This window comes from Alosa pseudoharengus, unplaced genomic scaffold (assembly GCF_046254945.1).
Source record: "Alosa pseudoharengus isolate Yale_2024_CS ecotype anadromous, Long Island Sound unplaced genomic scaffold, YU_APseudo_1.1 YU_APseudo_1.1_scf_8, whole genome shotgun sequence".
Classification (NCBI taxonomy): domain Eukaryota; kingdom Metazoa; phylum Chordata; class Actinopteri; order Clupeiformes; family Clupeidae; genus Alosa; species Alosa pseudoharengus.
The window spans coordinates 41,399,878-41,421,848 of NW_027468870.1; the positions used below are offsets into that span (position 1 = coordinate 41,399,878).

The window sequence follows — 21,971 nt, forward strand, 5'->3', positions numbered from 1 at the left end:
AGAGCCTACGTTTCCATGTAGCCTAGGCAATTTATATTCACAATACTTAGGCCTACTAAAATGTTTAGAGCAAAAAAAAAATCGATCGGTCTTAAAGCATGGTTTACAACCGGCAAGTCGGTCGGACTAAAAGGGGAAAAAAATAAATATTTGGGTCGGTTCTAAATTGACAGGGTCGGTCGGGTTACGGCAAACGAAAATATTTTTAAGGATGGCCTAAATAAAATCCTGGTGTGTGGATGTGCTGAGTCCAGAAGATGTTCAATTTGGGTCTGGGCAGGCAGCCCCTGCAGGCTTGGGAGTTCTGCCCATCATGATGTTCAAGCCTTGCCATGCTTCCCTCGCATTCCCAGAAATCAACTTCTGCTCCACCTTGTTCTTATAGTCAATCTTAGCCAGCTTGGCCTTCTTCCTAAACTCCTTCTCCAGTTCCCTCACCCTGAGCTTATCTCCTTCCAGAAAGGCCTTCTTCTTCTGGACCAGGCAGATTTTCATGTCCTTGTTAACCCATTTTTTATTGTTTCGGAAGATGCTTACTTGTTTGATGGGTGTTACAGTATCCTCACAGAATAAAATGTAGGAGGTGAGTAGGTCTGTTAAAAAGTAAAAATCATTGCCACTGTCGTTATAAAACAAATCCCAGTCTGTTCATTCAAAACAGCCCCTTAAAGATTCAGCTGCCTCCTTATTCCATACTCTAATGCATTGTGTTATGGGTTCCCCCGTTATTAATTGTGACCTGTATCTTGGCAGTAACAAAATTACATTGTGGTCAGAGTGCCAAGGGGTGGGCGTGGTTTTGAAATATATGCATCTGGGATGTTACTGTAGCATAAATCGAGTATATTCTGCATTCTGGTGGGGGTTGTGACATGCTGCTCTAAATTTGGCAGATAGGTGGTGATATCACACCTGTTAAAATCGCCCAGAATAAACACTGGTTGGTCTCCAGTCTGGTTGACAGCTCTGTTATAGCTCTCAGATATGTGTTCGGCATCTAGGTTAAAGTCGGGCCCTGGAACGTATACTAGGATGACAGTGATCTGGGAGAATTCCCGGGGTAGATAGTGTGGTCTAAAGTAGGGGTCCCCAACCTTTTATGTACCATGGACCGGTTTGATTCCTATTTTTTTTTCACGGACCGGCGGGGGGGGTTCGGGGGTTCCATGTTCCATATGTGTTGTGCATGCATTACTTGAAAAGAACTAGCTCCAGTTATGTATGAACAGTGAAGGTAACGATCTCTTGTGAAAAACGTGAACTTGAAGAAGTGAAAATTGAACAATATGAACTATGAATATTGAACAACTTGAAGCTACATGTGAACATGCTTAACAAAATATGGGAACAAAACATGGATCCAGATCATATCTGATAAGTGTGGAAAGTTCCTCGGTCTTGTTCCGTAGTGATCTGACGTTCGATAGGGTTATAGCAGGTAAGGGTAGCTGGCTGCCTCTCCTTAATCTGTTCCGTATCCCTCCTCTTGAGTCTCTTTTCCTTCGTATCCGCTTTCTCTTGTGCCCCCGAAGTATTTCCAGTGGTATGCTGTTTGCGTGGAGGGATCCGTCGATCCCCGGCTGGTGTCTCAGCACCATTAGGTAGTCGCAGGAGTAGGTGCGCCTACCTAGGGCTGCGGTGAGAGGCTGCACCGGTTGTAAGCAATGTCCATTTAAATGCTTTAGATTGGCGATCATTAGCCAAAGATAGGCCAAGTAAAGAGCTGTTTCACTCAACATCCCGACAAACAAAGACGTGCAAGATGACGTACAGTAGAACGGAAAAAACTTCACGATAACGCAAACGCTGAGCCATGTCAGGAGCCGCTCACACAGAGTAGCGCTCCCCCGGTGGTGAGAGTTACCACAGGTTACTCAGATGACTCATTACTCTAGCATGGAACCATTGTTTTTTGTTTTGATCCATCGCCCCCCCGCTGGACTGGACCCCCAAAAGGAGGGTAGGTAAGAATGTTCTGTGAATATCTCGAGAATTATAGGGCCTAGGAGGACCACCTTTTTTGGTATTGTCAGGGTTCTGGCTTGAATTTCTACTTTTCTGTTATGCCCCTGCAGGTCTTGTCTGGTATTGACTGTCATTTGCATTGTTTATTTTGCCATGTAGCAATGTTGTTGTTTTGATCCCGCCCTCAGGCAAGAGAGTGGGGAACGGCGGTCTTGGACTCCCATGCTCCATGCTGTGACAGCTACCAGACATTCTGCGGTGAGATGAGGAGGGTTTTTGATCGTTCCCAACATGGGAGAGAGGCTGCCAGAGAGTTGCTTAAGATCCGGCAGGGTGATTGCTCAGTGTCGGACTATGCCAAGTTCCGCACGCTGGCAACCATGACTGACTGGAATACAGAGGCAAAGAATGATGCTTTTCTTCACGGACTGTCTGAGGCCATCAAGGATGAGTTAGCCACACGTGAGCTGCCTACTGGCTTCCAGGAGCTGGTAGATCTGGCCATCCGGATTGATAGTCGTATGAAGCAGCGCCACCAGGAGCGCAGGACCAGCGGGGTGTGGGGTCTATCCAGACATCCTGCGTTCACTCGCCAACCCTTGTCCAGTTCATTCTCTCCGGATCAGACTCCATTGAGCGACGTTCCTGAGCCCATGCAGGTGGACCGCACCCGTCTGACCCGTTCGGAGAGACAGAGGAGGATCAGCACCAACTCCTACCTGTATTGTGGCCAGCCCGGCCACTTTGTGTCGACCTGTCCAGTAAAAGCAAATGCTCACCTGTGAAGAGGGGACTACAGGTAAGCATTACCCCTCTCTCTCGCTCCCCTACCTCTCGCACACTATTTCCAGCGTTTTTGCTCTCAGAGGGTCAAAGACACACTGTTTCTGTACTCATCGACTCAGGGGCAGAGGGGAATTTTATCCATGCAGGTCTAGTTGCCAAGCTAGGCATCCCCTCAACGCAGTTATGAACACTCCTGGAGGCCAATACCCTAACTGGAGTCAGGCTTGCCCAGATAACCCACACTACAGCTCCGGTGAGCCTTCTCATCTCGGGTAATCATCTGGAGAACATTGTGTTCCATCTGATTGATTCACCTCAGGCATCTATCATTCTAGGACATCCCTGGCTGGCACAACACAATCCCCACATTGACTGGACTGGCAATAGAGTGTTAGGCTGGAGCTCCTTTTGTCTGAGTCACTGCCTCTGTTCAGCTCAGACAGCACCAGACTCTGTTCTTTCACCCCCAGAATCAGGGGGGATGAGTGGAAGATGGCGTTTAATACACCATCAGGCCACTATGAGTACTTGGTGATGCCGTCGGTCTTACGAATAGCCCTGCTGTGTTCCAATCTCTGGTTAATGATGTTCTGCGGGATATGTTGAATCAGTTTGTGTTTGTTTACCTGGATGACATTCTGATATTCTCCAGGTCTCTCTCAGAACACATCCATCATGTACAACGGGTGCTTCAGCGACTCTTGGAGAACCAGCTGAAAGCCGAGAAGTGCGAGTTCCTTCAGAGGACTATCTCGTTCTTGGGATATGTCATCACAGCAGGAGGAATTCAGATGGATCACCAGAAGGTCAAGGTGGTAGAGGATTGGTCCGTACCCACATCTCGTCGTGAGGTCCAACGTTTTTTGGGGTTTGCCAATTTCTATCGTCGTTTCAATTTTACTCTGTCCTATCGCCCCGGCTCTAAGAACGGCAAACCAGATGCCCTTTCCCGGCAGTTCTTGGCTTCCGAGGAGGCTACAGATGCCACCACTATAGCTCCTAAGAGGTGTTTGGTTGCAGCAGCCCAGTGGGATATTGATTCTATTGTCCTAGCAGCCCAGCAGAGTGAGCCAGGTGCCAGCTCCTGTCCATCTAACCTTCTGTTTGTTCCTCAGTCTGTCCGCTCCCAGGTTCTCCAGTGGGGATACTCTTCAAGACTTTCTTGTCACCCGGGCGTCAGACGCACGCCAGCTTTCATCAGTGGGAGGTTCTGGTGGCCCGGAGGGAGGATGTCCACAGTTTTGTCTCGGCCTGCCCTGTCTGCACCCGGAACAAGACCTCCAACCATACCCCATCTGGCCTTCTGCAACCCTTGCCAGTCCCTAAGAGACCTTGGTCCAACATAGCTTTGGACTTTGTCACTGGCCTGCCTCAATCTGATGGTAACACTACCATATTGACTATTGTGGACCGTTTTTCTAAGTCTGGTTACCTGGTTCCACTTCCCAAGTTACCTTCTGCCAAGGAGACTGCCAGCCTTCTCATTGACCATGTATTCAAGATTCATGGTCTACCCACCGAAGTAGTGTCTGACAGAGGCCCTCAGTTCACCTCTCAATTTTGGAGGGCATTTTGTAAATTACTTGGTGCCAAGGTAAATCTCTCCTCTGGTTTCCACCCACAGACTAACGGCCAGACTGAAGGGGCCAACCAGCAACTGGAGGTGATGCTCCACTGCTTGTCCTCCCAGGAACCGTCCTCCTGGAGTCAGCAGCTCCCCTGAGTGGAGTACGCCATTAACTCTCTACCTTCTTCTTTCTCTGGTCTGTCCCCCTTCCAGTGTTGCCTGGGCTACCAACCTCCCCTATTTCCATCTCAGGAGGAGGAGGTCAACGTTCCATCGGCAGAGGCGTTCATCCAGAGGTGCCGTCGAACATGGAAGCGTGCCCGGAGGGTCCTGCTCCATTCCACAGCAAGGCCGATAATCATCGCATTGCAGCTCCCCACTACCGCCAGGGCCAGCGAGTGTGGTTGTCCTCCCGTGACATTCCACTAAGGGTGGACTCCCACAAGCTGGCTCCCGGTTTCATTGGTCCCTTCCCCATTGTCAAGGTGATCAGCCCTGTTGTAGTGCGTCTGAAACTGCCCCCTACCCTCCGTCGTATCCACCTTACATTTCATGTGTCAAGGATCAAGCCTTTCATCTGCAGCCCTCTTTGCCCTGTGCCCAAGCCACCTCCCCCTCCCCGCCTCATCGATGGTTCTACAGCCTACACGGTACGCCGTCTATTGAAGGTTAGGCGCCAGGGTCGTGGTCTATAATACCTCGTGGATTGGGAGGGCAATGGCCCTGAGGAGAGGTCTTGGGTTCCCTCTCGAGACATCTGAGACCCCTCTCTCATCAAGGACTTCCAGAGCTCGTGTTGAATCGTGCTTTATATTTTGTGTGGGTGAAATCACATGAAAAAAGTCACAAGAAACAAGATGATGTGGATGTGGTGGGACAGGATTTTCAATAATTAATGTATACAATGATTACAGTCAAACACAAAGGGAACAGGCACAGTTGGGTAACTAATTCTAGTGTCGTTTTCTTACGGGGATAAACAGTGACAGGTTACCGGGGACCTTTTACGCTAACCTTCAAAATGTAGCAAGTAGGTTACGTGCAGATCTTTTCATCACAGTCATTGACAAGTCTTGGCTGCGTGCACAGGACAGAAAATGGAGATTGTGATCATTATTATTGTAGGGTAGACTACCTCCTTTATTCCTTGAATGGAAATTTAGGCTAAACTGATGTGTGTGTGTGTGTCTGTCAATATCAGGCGCAGTTTATTTTAGCAGATTATTCAATTAGAACTTGTAGCCTAGACTAAATCACTCTGTGCGTAAAAAGACGCTACTTGCAGTCCAATCAGCTTGAATGAAACCACCCGAAATCACTACACAGCACCTAACCACGCACCTAACATAATGACAGTTTTTTTGTTAGTCTAATTTATTATTAGACTATCTTATATCGTAATATCGTAATCGTAATAATGTGTTTGGAGGCGGGAGTTACAAAAGATGGACCAAGATGGCAGTGACTACCTGAGCTGTAACACGAAAATGTGTATGTGATTAAAATGTTTCTACACAAACATTGGTACTTGTATCAACACGAATTGTGGTTTATATGCCAGAGAAACGTAGTCAGGGCACATACACCACTGTATAGTTTAAACACTTGAACTTTTCAGGTAGCTGACAGGCCAATTGCTATTATTTACGGACATTGCATTTCATTGTAAGCTTAGCCAGGCAGCTAGGCTACATGCTGCAACTAGGGTATGAAATAGATTATAGATATATATTAGTCAATGCATAAAGACCCCGGTATATCTTCATTAAGTACTTAAACTTTTGAACTACCTGATAGCCCAATTAGCTCGCTTGTCACCACTGGCTAGATACTGCAGTGAAACAAAGTGGTTTGGCCATCCACGCCCCCGAGGCAAAATTTCGCTGGTGTTTCGCTGTGTGGAAACCTACCGTAACCAGTAGGCCACGGCTGACCCGTATTATTTTGAGAAAGTATAGCCAACCAAGCTCAAGTAGGTCATTGTAGCCAGCTCGAAATTGCACACCGCCTACTAACAATGGCCCTATTTCCACATACTTTGACTTATATTCAAGTGCTTGACCTCTTTGGAAAGCAGAGGCCCAGTAGATTATTTTGGTATCAATCACTGCATGAAAAGTGTGATTTTCGTCCCCGTAAACGACCGGAGATCTCCCTCATTTTCGGTAGTTGACGACAATTTGCAACCCGCGCTTGTCGCCGTTTGTCTGTGCCACAAATTGTCGGAACCGAACAATGACGTATGTGGAGAGCTTGCAGAGTGCTAATGGCCCTAATTAGCATATGAATGCAGCGAAACCGCGGCTGGCCAGGTCTGGCTTGAATATCCTTACTCAGTATTGGATGAAACCACTACTTTCAAACAAGAAAAATCACTCCTGATTGGCAGCAAAACCACACCTGGCCAGGCCAGGCTTGAATTTCCTTACTCAGTATTGGATGAAACCACAACTTTCAAACAAGTAAAATCACTCGTGATTGGTTGGCAGATCTGTCACTATTCGTCACCCTGCCTCATAATAAATGTATATATATATAAATATATATTAATTTATTTATTCATATTAAGCTGTATATTCATGTCATTGTTATCCTATGTAGGCTACCATCAAGGACATGAATGAATTTATAGAGGAAATGAACATTTGCCAGGAACATGTTTATGCAAAGAAAGAGCTTTATTAAAACAAACACAACTATATACAAAGCGAGGATCTGCCCACACATGGGTGGAGGATGATCCAAAAACTACAACTCAGTGAACTGTCCGTTTGCCTCCTCTGGGTTGTCGGTAACTGGCGCTGTTCTTTCCGAGGCAGGTCCGTTGTGCAGACGCCTATTGTGCGTGGCTCTGTACTTCGGAGTCGCCTCTTACCGGTGAAGCACCCGATTTGGTTCCCCATGCAATTCATGTTTCCCCTCTAGGTCTTTACACGGAAGTTCTAGTCGGTTACCGTAGCTAAAAAACACGGAAAACGCAATACAGCACTGTGAATACGCACGGTAACCTAGCAACAACGCAAGAACTTCAAAACAGTGGCGTAAAGGAAACAGGAATTCCGGGGGAACCAAATCGGGTGCTTCACCGGGACTGCAGCTTCGCACAGAGTTCAGAGAACTCCAGCCTACGAAATGACGGCGACCGTACAATCCATCCAGAGACCCCACCAACAACGCCATCTTCTTCATCAGACAGTTCCACCTAGTCATATGCTAGCACACTCTGTCTCGATTCCAGCAGCTGTAAAAAAAACAATGAATCAGTACTTTGCGATGATGCACTGCGTATGGACACAACACTATCAATGCACCAAATAAAGTCTTACCCTCTTTCTTCTCGCTCGACTCCGAGCTGAACTCTTCGCAGCTTCCGCCCGCAATGAGTTTTCTGGCTGGGTATACCTAAAACTCCTGCGTACCGTCTCGTAATATGTCTTACAGGCGGCTGGAAAACAATTAAATGAGAGTGGTATGAATAAAAATCAAACGCATGTCACAGTAACATTAAACAAGGAAGGAGAAACAGTAAAAAAAAAAAAAAAGTCACTTACACACAATGTCGTCTTTCAACATCGTGTAAATCTGGACTTGCAGATATTGCTCCGAGCAAATAGGAGGCCACCGCCTCATTATGAGGCGAGATTAGTCTGTGAAAACAAAATGTACAGTTATGATCGGTATCTATCCTATGGTATCTATACGTATCTATTTCCTTATACCGCAGAATGAAAGCATATTCTTTAAATCTTACCCTTGCTCCGGTTCGTAGCGCCTGCAATTTGTCTCCGAGTTGTGAAGACGGCGTACTGCTTCCTGTAAATGACGACACAAAAAAATACACTTTAATAAAGCTGGTTCTGCTCACTTGTTCTTTTGCAAGGCTACTAGGCTACTCTTAGCTTTGGTTTTAGGCTAGGGTACTTTTAGCTTAGCTAGCAGTCATCGAACATATTCTTACCGCAAGCTTGGGATTGTGCACCAGTCTTCTCTTCTTAAAGTTTGTCTCTCCCGCACAGTTTTTCGACTCCAGAGCAGCCAACCGGTCCTCTATGGACAGCAACCTAGAGTTTAACTAATTGCTTGAATGACTTGCAGACAGCTCCGAGCAAAGAGGAAGTCACGACCCCATTAGTAGGCAAAGTTAGTCTGTGAAAACAAAATGTACAGTTAAGATCGGTATCTATCAACGTAGCCAATCTATTTCCTTATAGCCTACAGCAGAATGAAAGCATAGTATTCTTTAAATCTTACCATTGCTCCGGTAGCGCCTATGTGTCTCCGAGTGAACCCTGGTAGGCTACAGCTGGCTCTGATTTCCCGAAAGCAGATGTCCATTCTCCTGGCGAGACAAGTAACCACTCATCTGGCACTAGATCCAATGCTCTCCATTCTTCCAAGCAAAAAGGGAAGTGCTCGTTTAAAGGTCCCCTCTTCTAGAAGGAATGAGCGCAGACGATCGCGGGCGCGTTGTTTATGATTCACATCCACATACATCCAAATAACCTGAAGTAGTAGCCTAATGAAACTGTAGGCTAGCCTTACTGTTCTGCTGAATCGAAGTACAGCTCGCTGCAGCCTGTGGGAAGGCGAGGCTTGGAGATGCTCCTCTCTGAATTTGCCGCCGCACACTGACTGTTGTTTATCCTATCAGCTGTTCTGGTGGAAGCGCGACCACAGTGCAACCACTGCTCACTAGAGGAAGTGTATCCCCTGCTGGCGTGGGGGCGTAACGGTTGGACTTAGTGGTTTATTGAAGTGACCCTGCTGTGGCGTATAGATTGAGAATGTTTTGGACTGTGTAAATAGTCTACTACCAGGGAAACAGCCAATCTATTTCCCTGGTAGTAGACTATTTACACAGTCCAAAACATTGGCTATTTCCCTGGTAGACTATTTACACAGTCCAAAACATTCTCAGTCTATACGCCACAGAAGGGTCACTTATATAGGTATATATTTTTTATTCAACAAAAATATATGCAATTTTGCATATATTTTTGTTGAATGAAGATAGTGATAAAGACAATCATTTATATATTTGCCTCTGAAATTCTCATTGTGTTGGTGTGAAAATCTGAATCTAAACTCTATCGACTGTTTTAAGTCAGGTTACATTATTGGAGCTTGCAGGGAACAGACATGTCATACCCAGCATCATTTCTGCCTGTTGAGCGTATTACTGGGAGTTGTTTAAGCAAGACCAAAGGCCATAGTCATGCCAGCATGCACAGTTCACTCTCCCTGCTACCCTGATTTGCATTTGTATAGCTCACAGCATTTTCATTTACATGTTAAAGCCTCCCCTAGAATTAGGAGGAGGGGGGTCGTGGGCGGACGACTGCCAAGCAAGGCCCACGTCAATTTCTGACAATTCATGGCAGTTTTCGGCATTGCCTGCAAACTGCCGCGAACAGCCATTAAACTGAACTTCCACGACAATCTACAGTGCCGCATACTGACGGAAATCACACTTTTCATGCAGTGAATAGATGAACTGTCAGAGAGTGGCAAAGGATAGAATGATAGTTTTTTTAGGTGGTTTTGTACATCTCTGGAAATAACCACATTCTGGCCTCTTGGTTATTTTTTTTGTCTTGGAAACACAACTAGCAGGTCTTGTGAATCTGTATCTCAAAGTAGATCAATATAGAATGAAATATGAGTACTTTAGACCATTATTTGCCAAGATATCCTCTTGTGTTTTGTAAAATGCCCTATGGAAACTCTTTTGGTTAAAGCATAATCCTGGTCTCAAATGAAAGGTAACACTTTGAGGTTTCTTGTAGACTATTTGGAATGTATGTCAGGGCTTCTGATATAGAATGACTACACAAAATATGGAATGATTACACAAAAGTCTCTATTTTTGCATTTTCTTTATTGGTTCAATGTGTGTGTATAAGATGGACTATACATCTGCACAACTAATATTGGATAAAAACAACATGAATGTTCAATTTCTAGGGATTCCTGTGAATATTGCAATACCCAATATGCTGCATCTACTTATTGCTAAGGGATATAAACTGCAGCTAGAAAGTAGGGAGGCACCAAAGGCAGGGGGCATTTTTGATAAAATTTAATTGAGACATAGTAAGATTAATCTGACAATGTAAAGCACTACACAGATTGTACATGAAAAATGTTGTCATATATGGATTCCCAAGAGTTCAAGCTTTTAAATGGTGTATAATATTACTATGCTACATAGCAATATGGTGCATACAATTGATTTAGAATGTTGGGGGGAGGTGGGGGGCACTGCAATTGTTGTCCTGCCTGTGGGACACCCGCAGTGTATTAAAAAAATATAGGCGCAAATTATCGGCAGGAATTCGGTTATCGGAACAATAATAATATTTAAATTTTTTCACTTATCGGCCAATAATATATTGGCCACCGAAATATCGTGCATCCCTACCTTTTTTATTATTTATCTCTATGTGAACTAGTGAAGCATGCCACGGGTTGGCTGGGTGCGTGTAAAATGTCCAGATGATAGGTGGGTTACAGGTGGGTTACCGGTCAGGTCAAAATTACTAGATAGCAGTGTTCTAATGCTACGTTTACACGTGGCTGGCTATTTTAATAAACAGACATTTAACCCTCTCCATTTTCAAAAATAACATAGTGCACACCTGTCAGTTTTCAGAAAAGTTTTCCTTTACACTAACCCGGGTATGTGCCTTCAAGACCATGCCAAACCTGTACGTGGCAGTAATGAGAAGCTTAAGCCCATGTTAGCCAATCAGAAACCCGAAAATATCAAGAACAGCAATGAATCACTTCCTCTTTAACTTTTGAACTGACTAAAAATCTCCGCCTCGTTTGCTGGGGGATAAAACCTCCGTTTGCGTCTAAATGACGGGTCAAACGCAGAAAAACATCACCGGTTGCACTGTTGTCGTCTAAACAGGGCCTAAGTCCGAAGTATGTGCCGAACTGCATGTGGGCTAAAAGTGGGATATCCACCTTCTCTTCCCAACTCTGTCTCAAACACATATACATGAAAAGGGTCTTAACTGTCAATTATTTGTATTACCAAACTTATAACATACCACAGGCTTTTACAATAGCTTGTATGCCAATCAGAGATGTTCACAAGTCATTTCTTGGAAGTTCAAGTTGAGTCTGAAGTTGAGCTCGAGTCCAAGTCAAGTCTCAAGTCTTTGAGGGGCAAGTTCAAGTAAAGTCTCAAGTCTTTTGTCACAAGTCTAAGTCAAGTCTCTGGCCATTTGATCTGTCCCTAACACTGTATTGTTAAATATTATGAATTCAAAGCATGTTCTGTAGCTACCATCCAAACAATAGAGTATCAAAATCAGTTGTAGGATAACGTTATGGTGTCTACTGCAATGCAATATGAAGAAACATAATCACCTTGGACCTGGTGAAATATTAAGATCATATGGCAAACTATAGATGCAGCCTGCCTGTTCCCAGCATTAGCACTTATGCGATGGGTAGCTTGTTGTTAAAATTGATGCCTACATTCTGTAAAGCGCCATGATACATGTGTTCTGTTTTGGCGCTCTATAAGCACAATAAATTGAAATTGAATTGAATTATCGATACCTGTGACTATATACAGTGGGCATTACTTTCAAATGACCACTTCAGTCACACATTACGCTGCGTGAAACTTTAGTACCACTTTCAGCCACTGTGCGTCGCTCTGTCAGTGGCCTGCCTGCCGCCCCTTCTGAAAAAGCAGGAGGCTATCTTTAAACATAATTGTTGCCTAGAGGATTCCCAGCCTACGAATTCAGTAACAAAATAAATCATGCATAATTAAACATTACCTCGATTTAGGCTACTTGGGTATGGCTTAAGGCTTGGCTGCACAGTGGTAACGAAAATCGAAATCTGCTTTTGATAGCCTACCGGTGCCGCTCCACAAAACGAAAAAATATCTAAATTTGCTGTCTACGTTATTGTCAGTGTTGGGCGCGGTGTAGCCTACACAACTTTGTTCAAAATTGATGCATTCAAGTTAACTTTGCAAAGTTAGTGTTATAGCCTACTTATCACAACGTTGTCAATCGCAAACGCTAATTTATTCTAGAGAAATAACTGTTCAGAATTAATCTGTAGCATTGGGTAGGCTTCTGCAGAAAACAATGTTGTTGGCGATTTAATACTATCTAGCGACGTTTTTAACAGGCTACGCAATAGAGGCTTAGACAACTATGACCCACGTTTTGGTTTCGTAAATTAATTTGCCCTACTTCTTGACTGCAATCTAGTCAATTGACTGCTTGACAGGTTATTTTTATTTTTCTGTACAATAAACAAATAGGCTACATCTGCTTTATGCCGCAGAACTACGCACTTGGCCAGCCTATAGAACGGGCACATTTTGGAGAGAATAGAGAATGTACGCACGCAAGAATCTGTAGGCTATTTGTGGCGGGTTACCAGCAAACAATGTTTAATGCATTAACTCAAGATGTCAAACGTTTTCTAAACAATAAAAACAGAAAGGATGCATCAGGCAGCAAATGTAGAAGAGTCATTTCCGGTGGAAGAACAAAATGCTGAATGAAGCCCAAAGATATGAAGGCATATCTGGCAAGTTATTTTATGAAGACGTAAATGGTTGCGCTATAGGCCTTCAATTTGGCAAGAAGGAGACGCGTGAGTATGCCACACTATCCACAGCTGTGGTAGCTGTTAGCACAGGCTTTATATACAATTCTTCAACAGAAGGCCTGCCTCGAATGCAGGCTTGCCCAAAATAGGCTAAAGGCCTGTGGTTTGCGCAGCCTACTACAGTAAGTAGGCTAAATAACAGACCCGCCACAATATGCGGTATGATGATTTTTTAAGAGCAAGATGTTTTTGGTGCCCTACGCGCACTGCATGTTCTTAAATAACAATGATCATCAGTAATATTCGACCATTATTTTGTGTAAATGGGCTATGCATTGGGTTAGACACCAGGGGCCATATTCACAAAGCCTTTTATCTTACCACTAGGAGTACTCCTAAATAGCAATAAAAGATTTTAGCTAGGAGTTTCTCTTATTAAGTTATTCACAAAGCCTTTCAGACCTAGGGGAGAACCGGCACAAATGAAACACTTTTTAATTAAACAAATATCTTGGTCTCACCATTGACAATAAGCTTAATTTCAATGAACATGTCACCATCAAACAGGAACGTGCACAACAGAGACTGTATGCCATACACAAACTAAGATCACTGTATGTTGCCCCCCATCTCCTTCTGCTACTCTACAAAAGCATCATCCAACCCCTTCTACTCTATTGCTCCCCCTGTTTCTTCACCATACTAAATGTCACCAGCAAGAACAAACTCATTAAAATCTCACACTTAGCATCCAAGATAATACAGCTTCCCACCCCCAGCCTCACTGATGCAAATGACACAGCCACCACACGCCTTGCACGCACCATAGTAAGCAGCCCTGATCATCCCCTGAACCGGTTCTTCACCCTACTCCCATCTGGCCGCAGATACAGAGCCCTGGACTGGAAAAAAGCGCACTTCAAGAAAAGTTTTGTACCCTCAGCAATCACTGCAATTAACAAACTCCTGTGACAATCATCCATCTCCTCTATTCTTTTCTGTTTTATGTTGTTTGTACTGTCCACCTTTTTGCTTGTTTGGTGTTGAGGGGGGGGGGGGGTATGGGGTGTGTTATATGTTATATGTATGAGGCTGCATGGAATATAATAATGATATGTGTGAAAAAGAATAATATCTTATAGGACAATAAAGACTCTATACTGTAAACGTAATTTACAAAGACATCGTAAAACACTGAAAGTTAATATTTTGTCACTAGCAACCTACATCTGTCCTCTGTCAAATACAGTTGCATTTACAGCTCTGAACAAAACTGTTCAAGAGTTATTTAAGGAGAAGTCGAACGTGCGTTTTGTTTCATTCAGCCCTCCTGGCTGGGACAAATGAAACAGCATGGGGGACGAATGAAACATACAGCTTAAATTACGTAAACTTCCCACAACTTCAGTATTTGACAACATACCATGAATGGTACTTCAAGTATGTGTTATTTTAGATAGATTGCTGCTGGGCTATATGTCTTGGTTTATGTCTGTTAACAACTCATTGCCATCATATGGAAATAGCATGCACTATGCCATTTTAACATAGCTAGAATAATGCATGTTTCGAATTATATAATGTTTCTATAGTACAAAATGTTATTTCACTCTGTTTTTATGTGGTTAAAGCCACCACACATCCAAATAAGTGCCCTTCATGACCCACAGGCCGTCAGTCTCCATAGGTTAACATGGCAAAACTCAACTTAACATCTCTTTCACATTAGTAAGTGACTGGGTCACCTACACTTTATTTCAAGCTAATGATATTTTCACATTATAACATGATAATTTGTATGTAATAACGTGATAAATATCTTGTTAAAACGTGAAAAAGATATTTTTAAACAAGAAACTTTTCATGTAATTATGTGATACTGAGCCTTTTTTTGTGTGTGGCAGCAATACGCTTCTGTACAAAAGGGACATGCAAGATGTCATACGTTTTCAAAAGTATATGCACCAATAAAATAAAACAGAAATACATGAATAATAATTTCATGAAATACAGGTTGTTCACGAGTCCGAGTCACGTCTGAAGTCTTTAGAGGCGAAGTCCCAAGTCAAGTCTGAAGTCACTGTTTTTGCAACTTATGGCCACCTTACACCAAACAACTTTGACTTGGGAAAGATTCTTGATTCTTGTCTTTTAACTAAAAGACTCTAATCTTTCAAGAATCTTTCCCAAATCTTGTCAAAGTTGTTTGGTGTAAGGAGGCCATTAAATGCGAATCGAGTCCAAGTCTCACACTCGAGTCCCCATCTCTGATGCCAATTATAGGCGATTTTGTTGATAGTTATATCCTAGCATAATATTGTGCAGCCAAATCACCCCCATACTTCTTATCAATTTGTGATTGATTTTATTAGGGTTGTTTACCCCTAAGCGGTAGGCCTAGCCTATTCGTAGCTCAATTAAACCAGTGAAACATTTGGGATAGTAATAAAGAAAAGCCTAAATTCACCATTGTTAAATGTGAAGGATAAACATGCATGTGTGTGCTTGCAGGCACAGTGTGTGTATGTGAGGGAGAGGGAGAGGGAGAAAGTTCAAACAAAGGATTGCTTATAAAGTTGTTTCAGCCCAGAAGCTTTAGGCTAAATTGCGAGTTTAATATGTTTTAGCCTACATTAGATTGTCTTATGAATTAAAAAGGGCCCTTACTTGTATTTGTTATATGAGCTTCTGTTCTTGTAAAATAAGGAAACATCATGGCTATTCCATGATATGGATGCAATCATATTACTTAGGCTATCCTTAAAATTAGCGATTTGCGGGTTGGGTTCAGGATAAAACTCAATAACCCCCCAGATTTGACATAGAATGATATAACATTGCTTGCCTTCAAGGCTGGATTATTCTTTACATTAAAATATTCTGGCATGTAGTATCGTTAAAATTTACTATATGTTTATGTCATATTTTAATAAGATTATTACTGTGTATATGACATATTAAAGGTCCTGTTAAAGATGTTCTTGGACAGTGGAAGACTGGGAGAGGCAACACATTTCTTCTCTACAATGGGATTATTTAATTTCATCTTCATCTCTGGTGTGCCCCTGATACTCTACCTCACTCATATGGAGCACTGTGGTTCTTTGTCATCACTGCCTTGGGGATACTTATGTGGAATAGCTGGTCTCTGGCTTGGTGAGTGCGCATGCATGCCCACCCTTACACAGACACAAGAACAATTCTTCTGAGAACATGACACCACCTTAAATTGAGTGATTGTGTTATTCATGTACATTGAAAGTAAGACATACTTATTCATGAGCAAGTACAGAGGCACAAACCTTTTGCTTCTCTTTTCCTTACTCTGCATTAGGCTCAGTTAATACCATTTCCAGGTGGACTTAAGTGATGCTAGTTAGCTACTGTAATTGGGGGCCAAGCAACATAGCTGTGTAGGCACCCATTGTGTTTCTACCTTTTCTTACTATTATTGGAGGCCAAACAGCGAAGCTGCGAAAGCACATAGTATTTCTACTTTTTCTTATTATGCATACTATGCATCTTATTTCTGAGTCTATGGTAGCCCATAGAACTTCCGGGTAAACAATTGTTAAATTTGGCAAACAGACTTGAGACAGTCCCATAATTCTCTTCACCAAGTTTCATGTCTGCACCTGGTAATACTATGGAGGTCCCAAGGTCACATGCCAGCTTGTGACATCAATCTAATCAATCTAGCCATCATATTGAATTATGCCAAAAAAACAGAAAAAAATTCACAAGCCAAACATTTGGTCCCATCTCCAACAAATTTGGCACAGATGATCTTCAGACCAGGCCTCACAAAATGTACTGGATTTTCATCTCGCTCATCACAGCCAATCAAAATTGGTCACAACTATTTTCTGTTCGTCACAAAACTTGGCACAAATGATCTATAAACTAAGCCTCATAAAAGTTATCGAATGGATTTTAAATAGTCTTGAGAGTTCACCCGTCACAGCCAATTGAAATTGGTGGCAAAGCCAAACTGAAAGTGACTTTATCTTTGAGTCAATCTTTGTTTGCTTGACATCAGAGGTGCCTACAACTGTTGGCCATACGCTCTGCACGTACTTTCAAGCTCCACGGGGAGAGAGAGAAAGAGAGAGAGAGAGGAGTGTGTTAGAAAAGACTCAGTTTATGTGTTCTTGGGGGCAGGGATGAGGTGTGCAAGAGACAGAGAGAGTGTATAGACGTTGGTCATTTGTATATGTGCTTTAGGACGGGGCGGGGTGTATGTGATTAAGAAAACTGATTAATTACTGGGCAGGTAAAGAATTACATTTGATCTTTTTCCACCTTGCTGTGTGTCATCAGTGTCGATTCCCTCCTAATTGAAGAACAGCGACTATCAGTCAGTAGTTCTACCCTACCGTGCGCGTATAAAAGTGAGTAAACAAAGTTTCAAACAAATTAATTCAGATGTTTTCCAAAAAACCTAAAGGTAATGACGCACAGGCATCCTCTACTTGTGAGTCGTCTCCGATACCACACTCTCGGAAAAAATGGTACCGCTCAGTACCTTAAAAGGTACAAACGCTTGTCTCTGTGGCAGTACCTTTAGAGGGTACAGAGCAGTACCTTACAAAAGGGGTACATATTTGTACCCTCATATTTTGTACCTTCAATGGTCCTATCTGTACCTTAAGGAACTATTTTGTACCTTTTCTCCATGGTACAGGTTTGTATCTTCATTGAGGGTACAATATTTGTACCATTAAGGTACCACCACAGAGACAAGTCAATTTGTACCTTTAAAGGTACCAATAAGTTCCCTTAGACAAGTCAATTTGTACCTTTAAAGGTACTTATAAGTTCCCTTACTTGACATAAATAAAAAAACAGCCTTTAAAAAAACACACATATTTATTGTATAAAAATACAAAACAGTAAAAACTGATTTCATCACACAGGGTACAGACAGAGAGCATTTTTTTTTATCATCAGACAAATTCTGGCCACTAAAGACATAAATATCCACAAGTTTACTTTTAAGGTGTACTCGTTCTCGTTCTCAGAGCATTTACGTTTGATACAGTAGGGCTGGTGTGTGTGTGTGTTTGTAGAGAGAGAGAGAGAGAGAGAGAGAGAGTGTATGTTTACGAATTGCATTTAAACATCTCTAGAGGCTAAATAATTTCGTTTCCACATTGTAAGTGTCAAGTGCCTGAAAACTAGTCTCATGGGCTGGCATTATACATAACCATTAATCATATCTTCTGTGCGAGCACTTTGACAAGAAAATGGGCGTGGCATATTCAAGCCAAAATGTTAATTGCCCTGACAACAGTTGCCCAGAAAAAGTGGTTTGTCACCAGGGTCAGTCACTTTCAGGACATGCCTTAGCATTAAAACCAGTGTTCTTGTTGTGGCTGGGGTACTGTAAGTAGTAGACAAAATAAAGGCAAAATGCAGACAAAATGCCATCTTCCACACCAACCACAATGCAGGCTTCTGTTCCATCCACCTTGTTAGTTGCAGGGTCACTGTTCGCTGAATACCAGTTTGATGTGCCAGGCATCTGCACAGTCGGATAAGGTGTAGCTGGATCTCCCTAAATAGACAAAAAATAACACCACTAAAATTAGTGAAGAAATCCAGTTCATGAAATTAATTTACTTTACATAAGATTCTCTTTTTGGAATTTCATATTAACTCTGAAATGAAGTTCTGAAATGAAGATGAATGGTAAAACTTACATCATTCAGTGAAATGTAGTGCTCATGAAGACGGTTGGTAGAAGCACCAAGGCAGCTCTGAATTCTAGGTCTTCCAAAAGAGAAGAGGTATAAATACAATGGATTAACAATGGCAAACAAATCACAAAATATGACAAGAGGTTACTTTGGATTGGATAGAAATAGGAGTTCATACAGAAGATATTTGACGAGGTTAATTGAAAGCATGCAAAATGAATATGAATTTTCCATGGTAAACAATTCCAGACAAAACACAATTCAAATTACTGATGAAATACCGTTTACGTACCGAAGCTACTTCCACTCTGGCATCCAAGTTCTCCAGACAAGACTTCCCATGAAGCTTAAAACAAATGACATATTACAAACAAATGAGATTAAACGGGCAACACAAATCAAAGCAAACTTTACTACTACATGTTCATATGCTGTATACTAACAATTAGCTTGAATATTTTCTGTTGACTGATGCAACAGGGAGCACCCCTACAAGTTCTTTCAGCATTCAGGGAATTTCTGTACACCTTTTCAGATATGTAACACTTTTAAAGAGAACCACAAAAGAGTTGCTATAGGGCAGTGTACGAAGGACCAAACTATTTTAAACATACCCTAAACAGTATTTTCAGGAAGGGATACTTGTTGACGGCTTCAACAGCTGACATTCCACCCGTAGCAAGTCGCGTCTTCTCCACAGTGGCACTATCTGGTCAAGTCCGTTCATACTGCATTTGTAAGACTTTTACATGGGCATCAATTGAGACTGCATCTTCGCTAACAGGACCTTCTTCAGACTCATGATCCTATCGTGTACAAGTTGACAAATACACAAACAAACACACACATTACTGGGACGCACTATAACCTACAGTCCTACCACTGCAGCAAATACTGTTGTACCAGGAGGCCTACCATTTCGCATCTTCTTTCACATGTTGTCTGGCTTGGTGTCTGCTTGGACTTCACATAATCTTCACTGGAAGGATACCTAATAAATTCATATAAAATGTTTACAATTGCACAAAGTTATTACATCATACTGCATACATCCAAATACCTGCATTCAAACAAAACCAATGAAACAAAAGGTGTTCACAGTTCACCATTTTGCATGTGCAACACTTGTAAATACAGTATTGCAATGTGAAATACTTACACCATATATTGAACTATGGTTTCTTTAAGGACACTGACTATTCTGGTGGGATGAAATCCAATTTTATGGCATGACTCTATATTGTCCAATTTATCCATGAGCTTTTAGGAAATTTGGGGATAATGAAAGTCAAAGTCAAAGTCAAAGTCAAAGTCAGCTTTATTGTCAATTTCTTCACATGTTCCAGACATACAAAGAGATCGAAATTACGTTTCTCACTATCCCACGGTGGAGAAACGTAATTTCGATCTCTTTGTATGTCTGGAACATGTGAAGAAATTGACAATAAAGCTGACTTTGACTTTGACTTTGACTTTGACTTTCATTATCCCCAAATTTCCTAAAAGCTCATGGATAAATTGGACATATGGAAATCTGTGGGACACTTGCAGACTTTCTACAGAGCTGTATGGAAACAGTACAACAAATTCTAAAGCCACCTCATCTATTACTGTTTTATAATTCTATAGTTAGACACAATCATTGCTCTCTACAGTTAATACTTTAATTTAAATCCAGGCGGTTGCAAAGTATCCAATGATATAAAATTTAAAAACCCACCTTGATTCAGACAATGAAGCAGGAGTGGCAACATCACAAATTTCTGTCTTTAGCTGACAGATCAGGTTCATAAACTACTTGTTTTTTGAAGGATCCCTCAAAGAGCAGGGAAATCATAAGGTCTGTCAGGCCATCATTGACAGTCTCCCCATCCACTTCATATTCTGAAGGAAAAAACAAAACATAATTTCAAAAACATAACATAATTTCATATAGTAAACTCACATCCCTTGCACGAACGCAACCTAAACTAACCTGTGAAAAATGACCATTAATTCACCATTGAATTTAAAACATCAACTCAGCAATGTAAGCGGCGCTAACCTTCACCAACCACATGGCTTAGCAAACTGATGCATTGAAACTGCCTTGGTTATGCTACAAAGACCATACAAATGCAATAATAGGATGTTCCCAATGTATGAGTGATTTTTAATTAAACAACATTATATTGCCACTGTGTTGCCGTTTTTTTTATTTTTTATTGTATAGCAGCTACTTCAACATCTTTTTCAAAGCCAAACCAGGACAGGTAACATCCGTGCTAACGTTACCTAAAGCCTGTGAAGTTCTAGCTTCTGCCAGCTCTGCTTGTAACGGTACCAAAAGCATGTGGTGTCAGCTAAATAGCCAGCCTGGTAAAAGCTAACGTCAGCTAATGTAGCGCTAGCTTCCCAAGTTAGCTGTAACATTTTCTACCATTAACCACATGACTGATTACCTAACTAACTAGCTAGCTCTAACAATTGCTTAAATTAACAAGTCTTGACATGATCCCAACTCTGCTAAAATGTCACCAAAGCACTGAGTAATGTTAGATCCCCGCTACCTTGCTTGCATAAATCAGGTTGACAGGTAGCTAGCAGCTAAGAGACTTTAGCAGCTCGTAGATTGCCGTCATACCACACGAAGTCCTGTTAAAAGTTTAACGCTATAGACCCTTATTAAAAACGCTACTTTACTCACCTATTATTTTTTTCCGCTCATGTTCGGTTACGTCCAATCCACTCTTAGACAGTTTCTTCAGAAGGTCTTCGGTTGTCAGCACAGCAAGAGACATAATTCATCTCCCTGCCTCTGCTCAGAGCGGCTCAGAGTAGCCTACGACCCAGGCCACACACCACGGCACCGACCGTTAAAATCTTAATGGAACGCTCTGACGGCCGACGTTACGTAGCCTACACAGCACTGTGGTTGAGCTTGCTAACTTATATTAGCTGGTAGTTCTACACACATCATCAACCTCACTCCTGACGCATTTGTTTGCTATAAAAACGGGATTGTTAGAATATTCAATCCATATTTCTCATCTCATTTTCAAAACCAAATCATAATATATCCTAACTTTTTTAATAAATGTATAATCCCCCACTATTTCTCACAATCGTCCGCCATGTTTTTATTTTTGGCGAGGTCGAGAGTTTTACCAAGACAGGCGATCTGATTGGCTGACGTTCATGGGTACAAAACCCTATGGTGCAATTATGTACTTTCACAAATCTTGTACTTTGAAAGGTACAACATTGTATCACAGAGGTTCAGTCCTGTATCCTTCAAGGTACAGCAAACTAAAAGGAACAATTTGGTACCTGAAGGTTTAATACATGTACCCCTGCGTACCTTTTTTTCTGAGAGTGCATCT

General features: G+C 42.2%; 1 protein-coding gene and 2 long non-coding RNA genes across 5 annotated transcripts in view; 1 reads left to right on the plus strand and 2 right to left on the minus strand.

Moving 5' to 3' along the window:
- LOC143111738 (solute carrier family 35 member F4-like) overlaps positions 1-21,971 on the plus strand; it is an 85,475-nt gene that overhangs the window by 43,633 nt on the left and 19,871 nt on the right. The window contains exon 2 of the mRNA XM_076273994.1: positions 15,874-16,066. Coding sequence (XP_076130109.1) covers positions 15,874-16,066 — 193 coding nt within the window. The remainder of the gene's footprint in view (positions 1-15,873; positions 16,067-21,971) is intronic.
- LOC143112368 (uncharacterized) lies at positions 7,496-8,434 on the minus strand. The gene is made up of 5 exons (XR_012984728.1): positions 8,277-8,434; positions 8,070-8,131; positions 7,870-7,965; positions 7,645-7,763; positions 7,496-7,559 (listed from the first exon to the last, which is right to left on the minus strand). It is a non-coding gene; the product is annotated as an uncharacterized LOC143112368 (long non-coding RNA).
- LOC143111739 (uncharacterized) lies at positions 17,761-21,949 on the minus strand. Of its 3 annotated transcripts, XR_012984606.1 has the most exons (7): positions 21,296-21,949; positions 20,330-20,493; positions 19,525-19,600; positions 19,224-19,415; positions 18,902-18,955; positions 18,613-18,682; positions 17,761-18,467 (listed from the first exon to the last, which is right to left on the minus strand). It is a non-coding gene; the product is annotated as an uncharacterized LOC143111739 (long non-coding RNA). The 3 variants fall into 3 exon arrangements; XR_012984605.1 differs by lacking the exon at positions 19,525-19,600 and having other exon boundaries at positions 21,296-21,942; XR_012984607.1 differs by lacking the exons at positions 20,330-20,493; positions 21,296-21,949 and adding an exon at positions 19,769-19,854.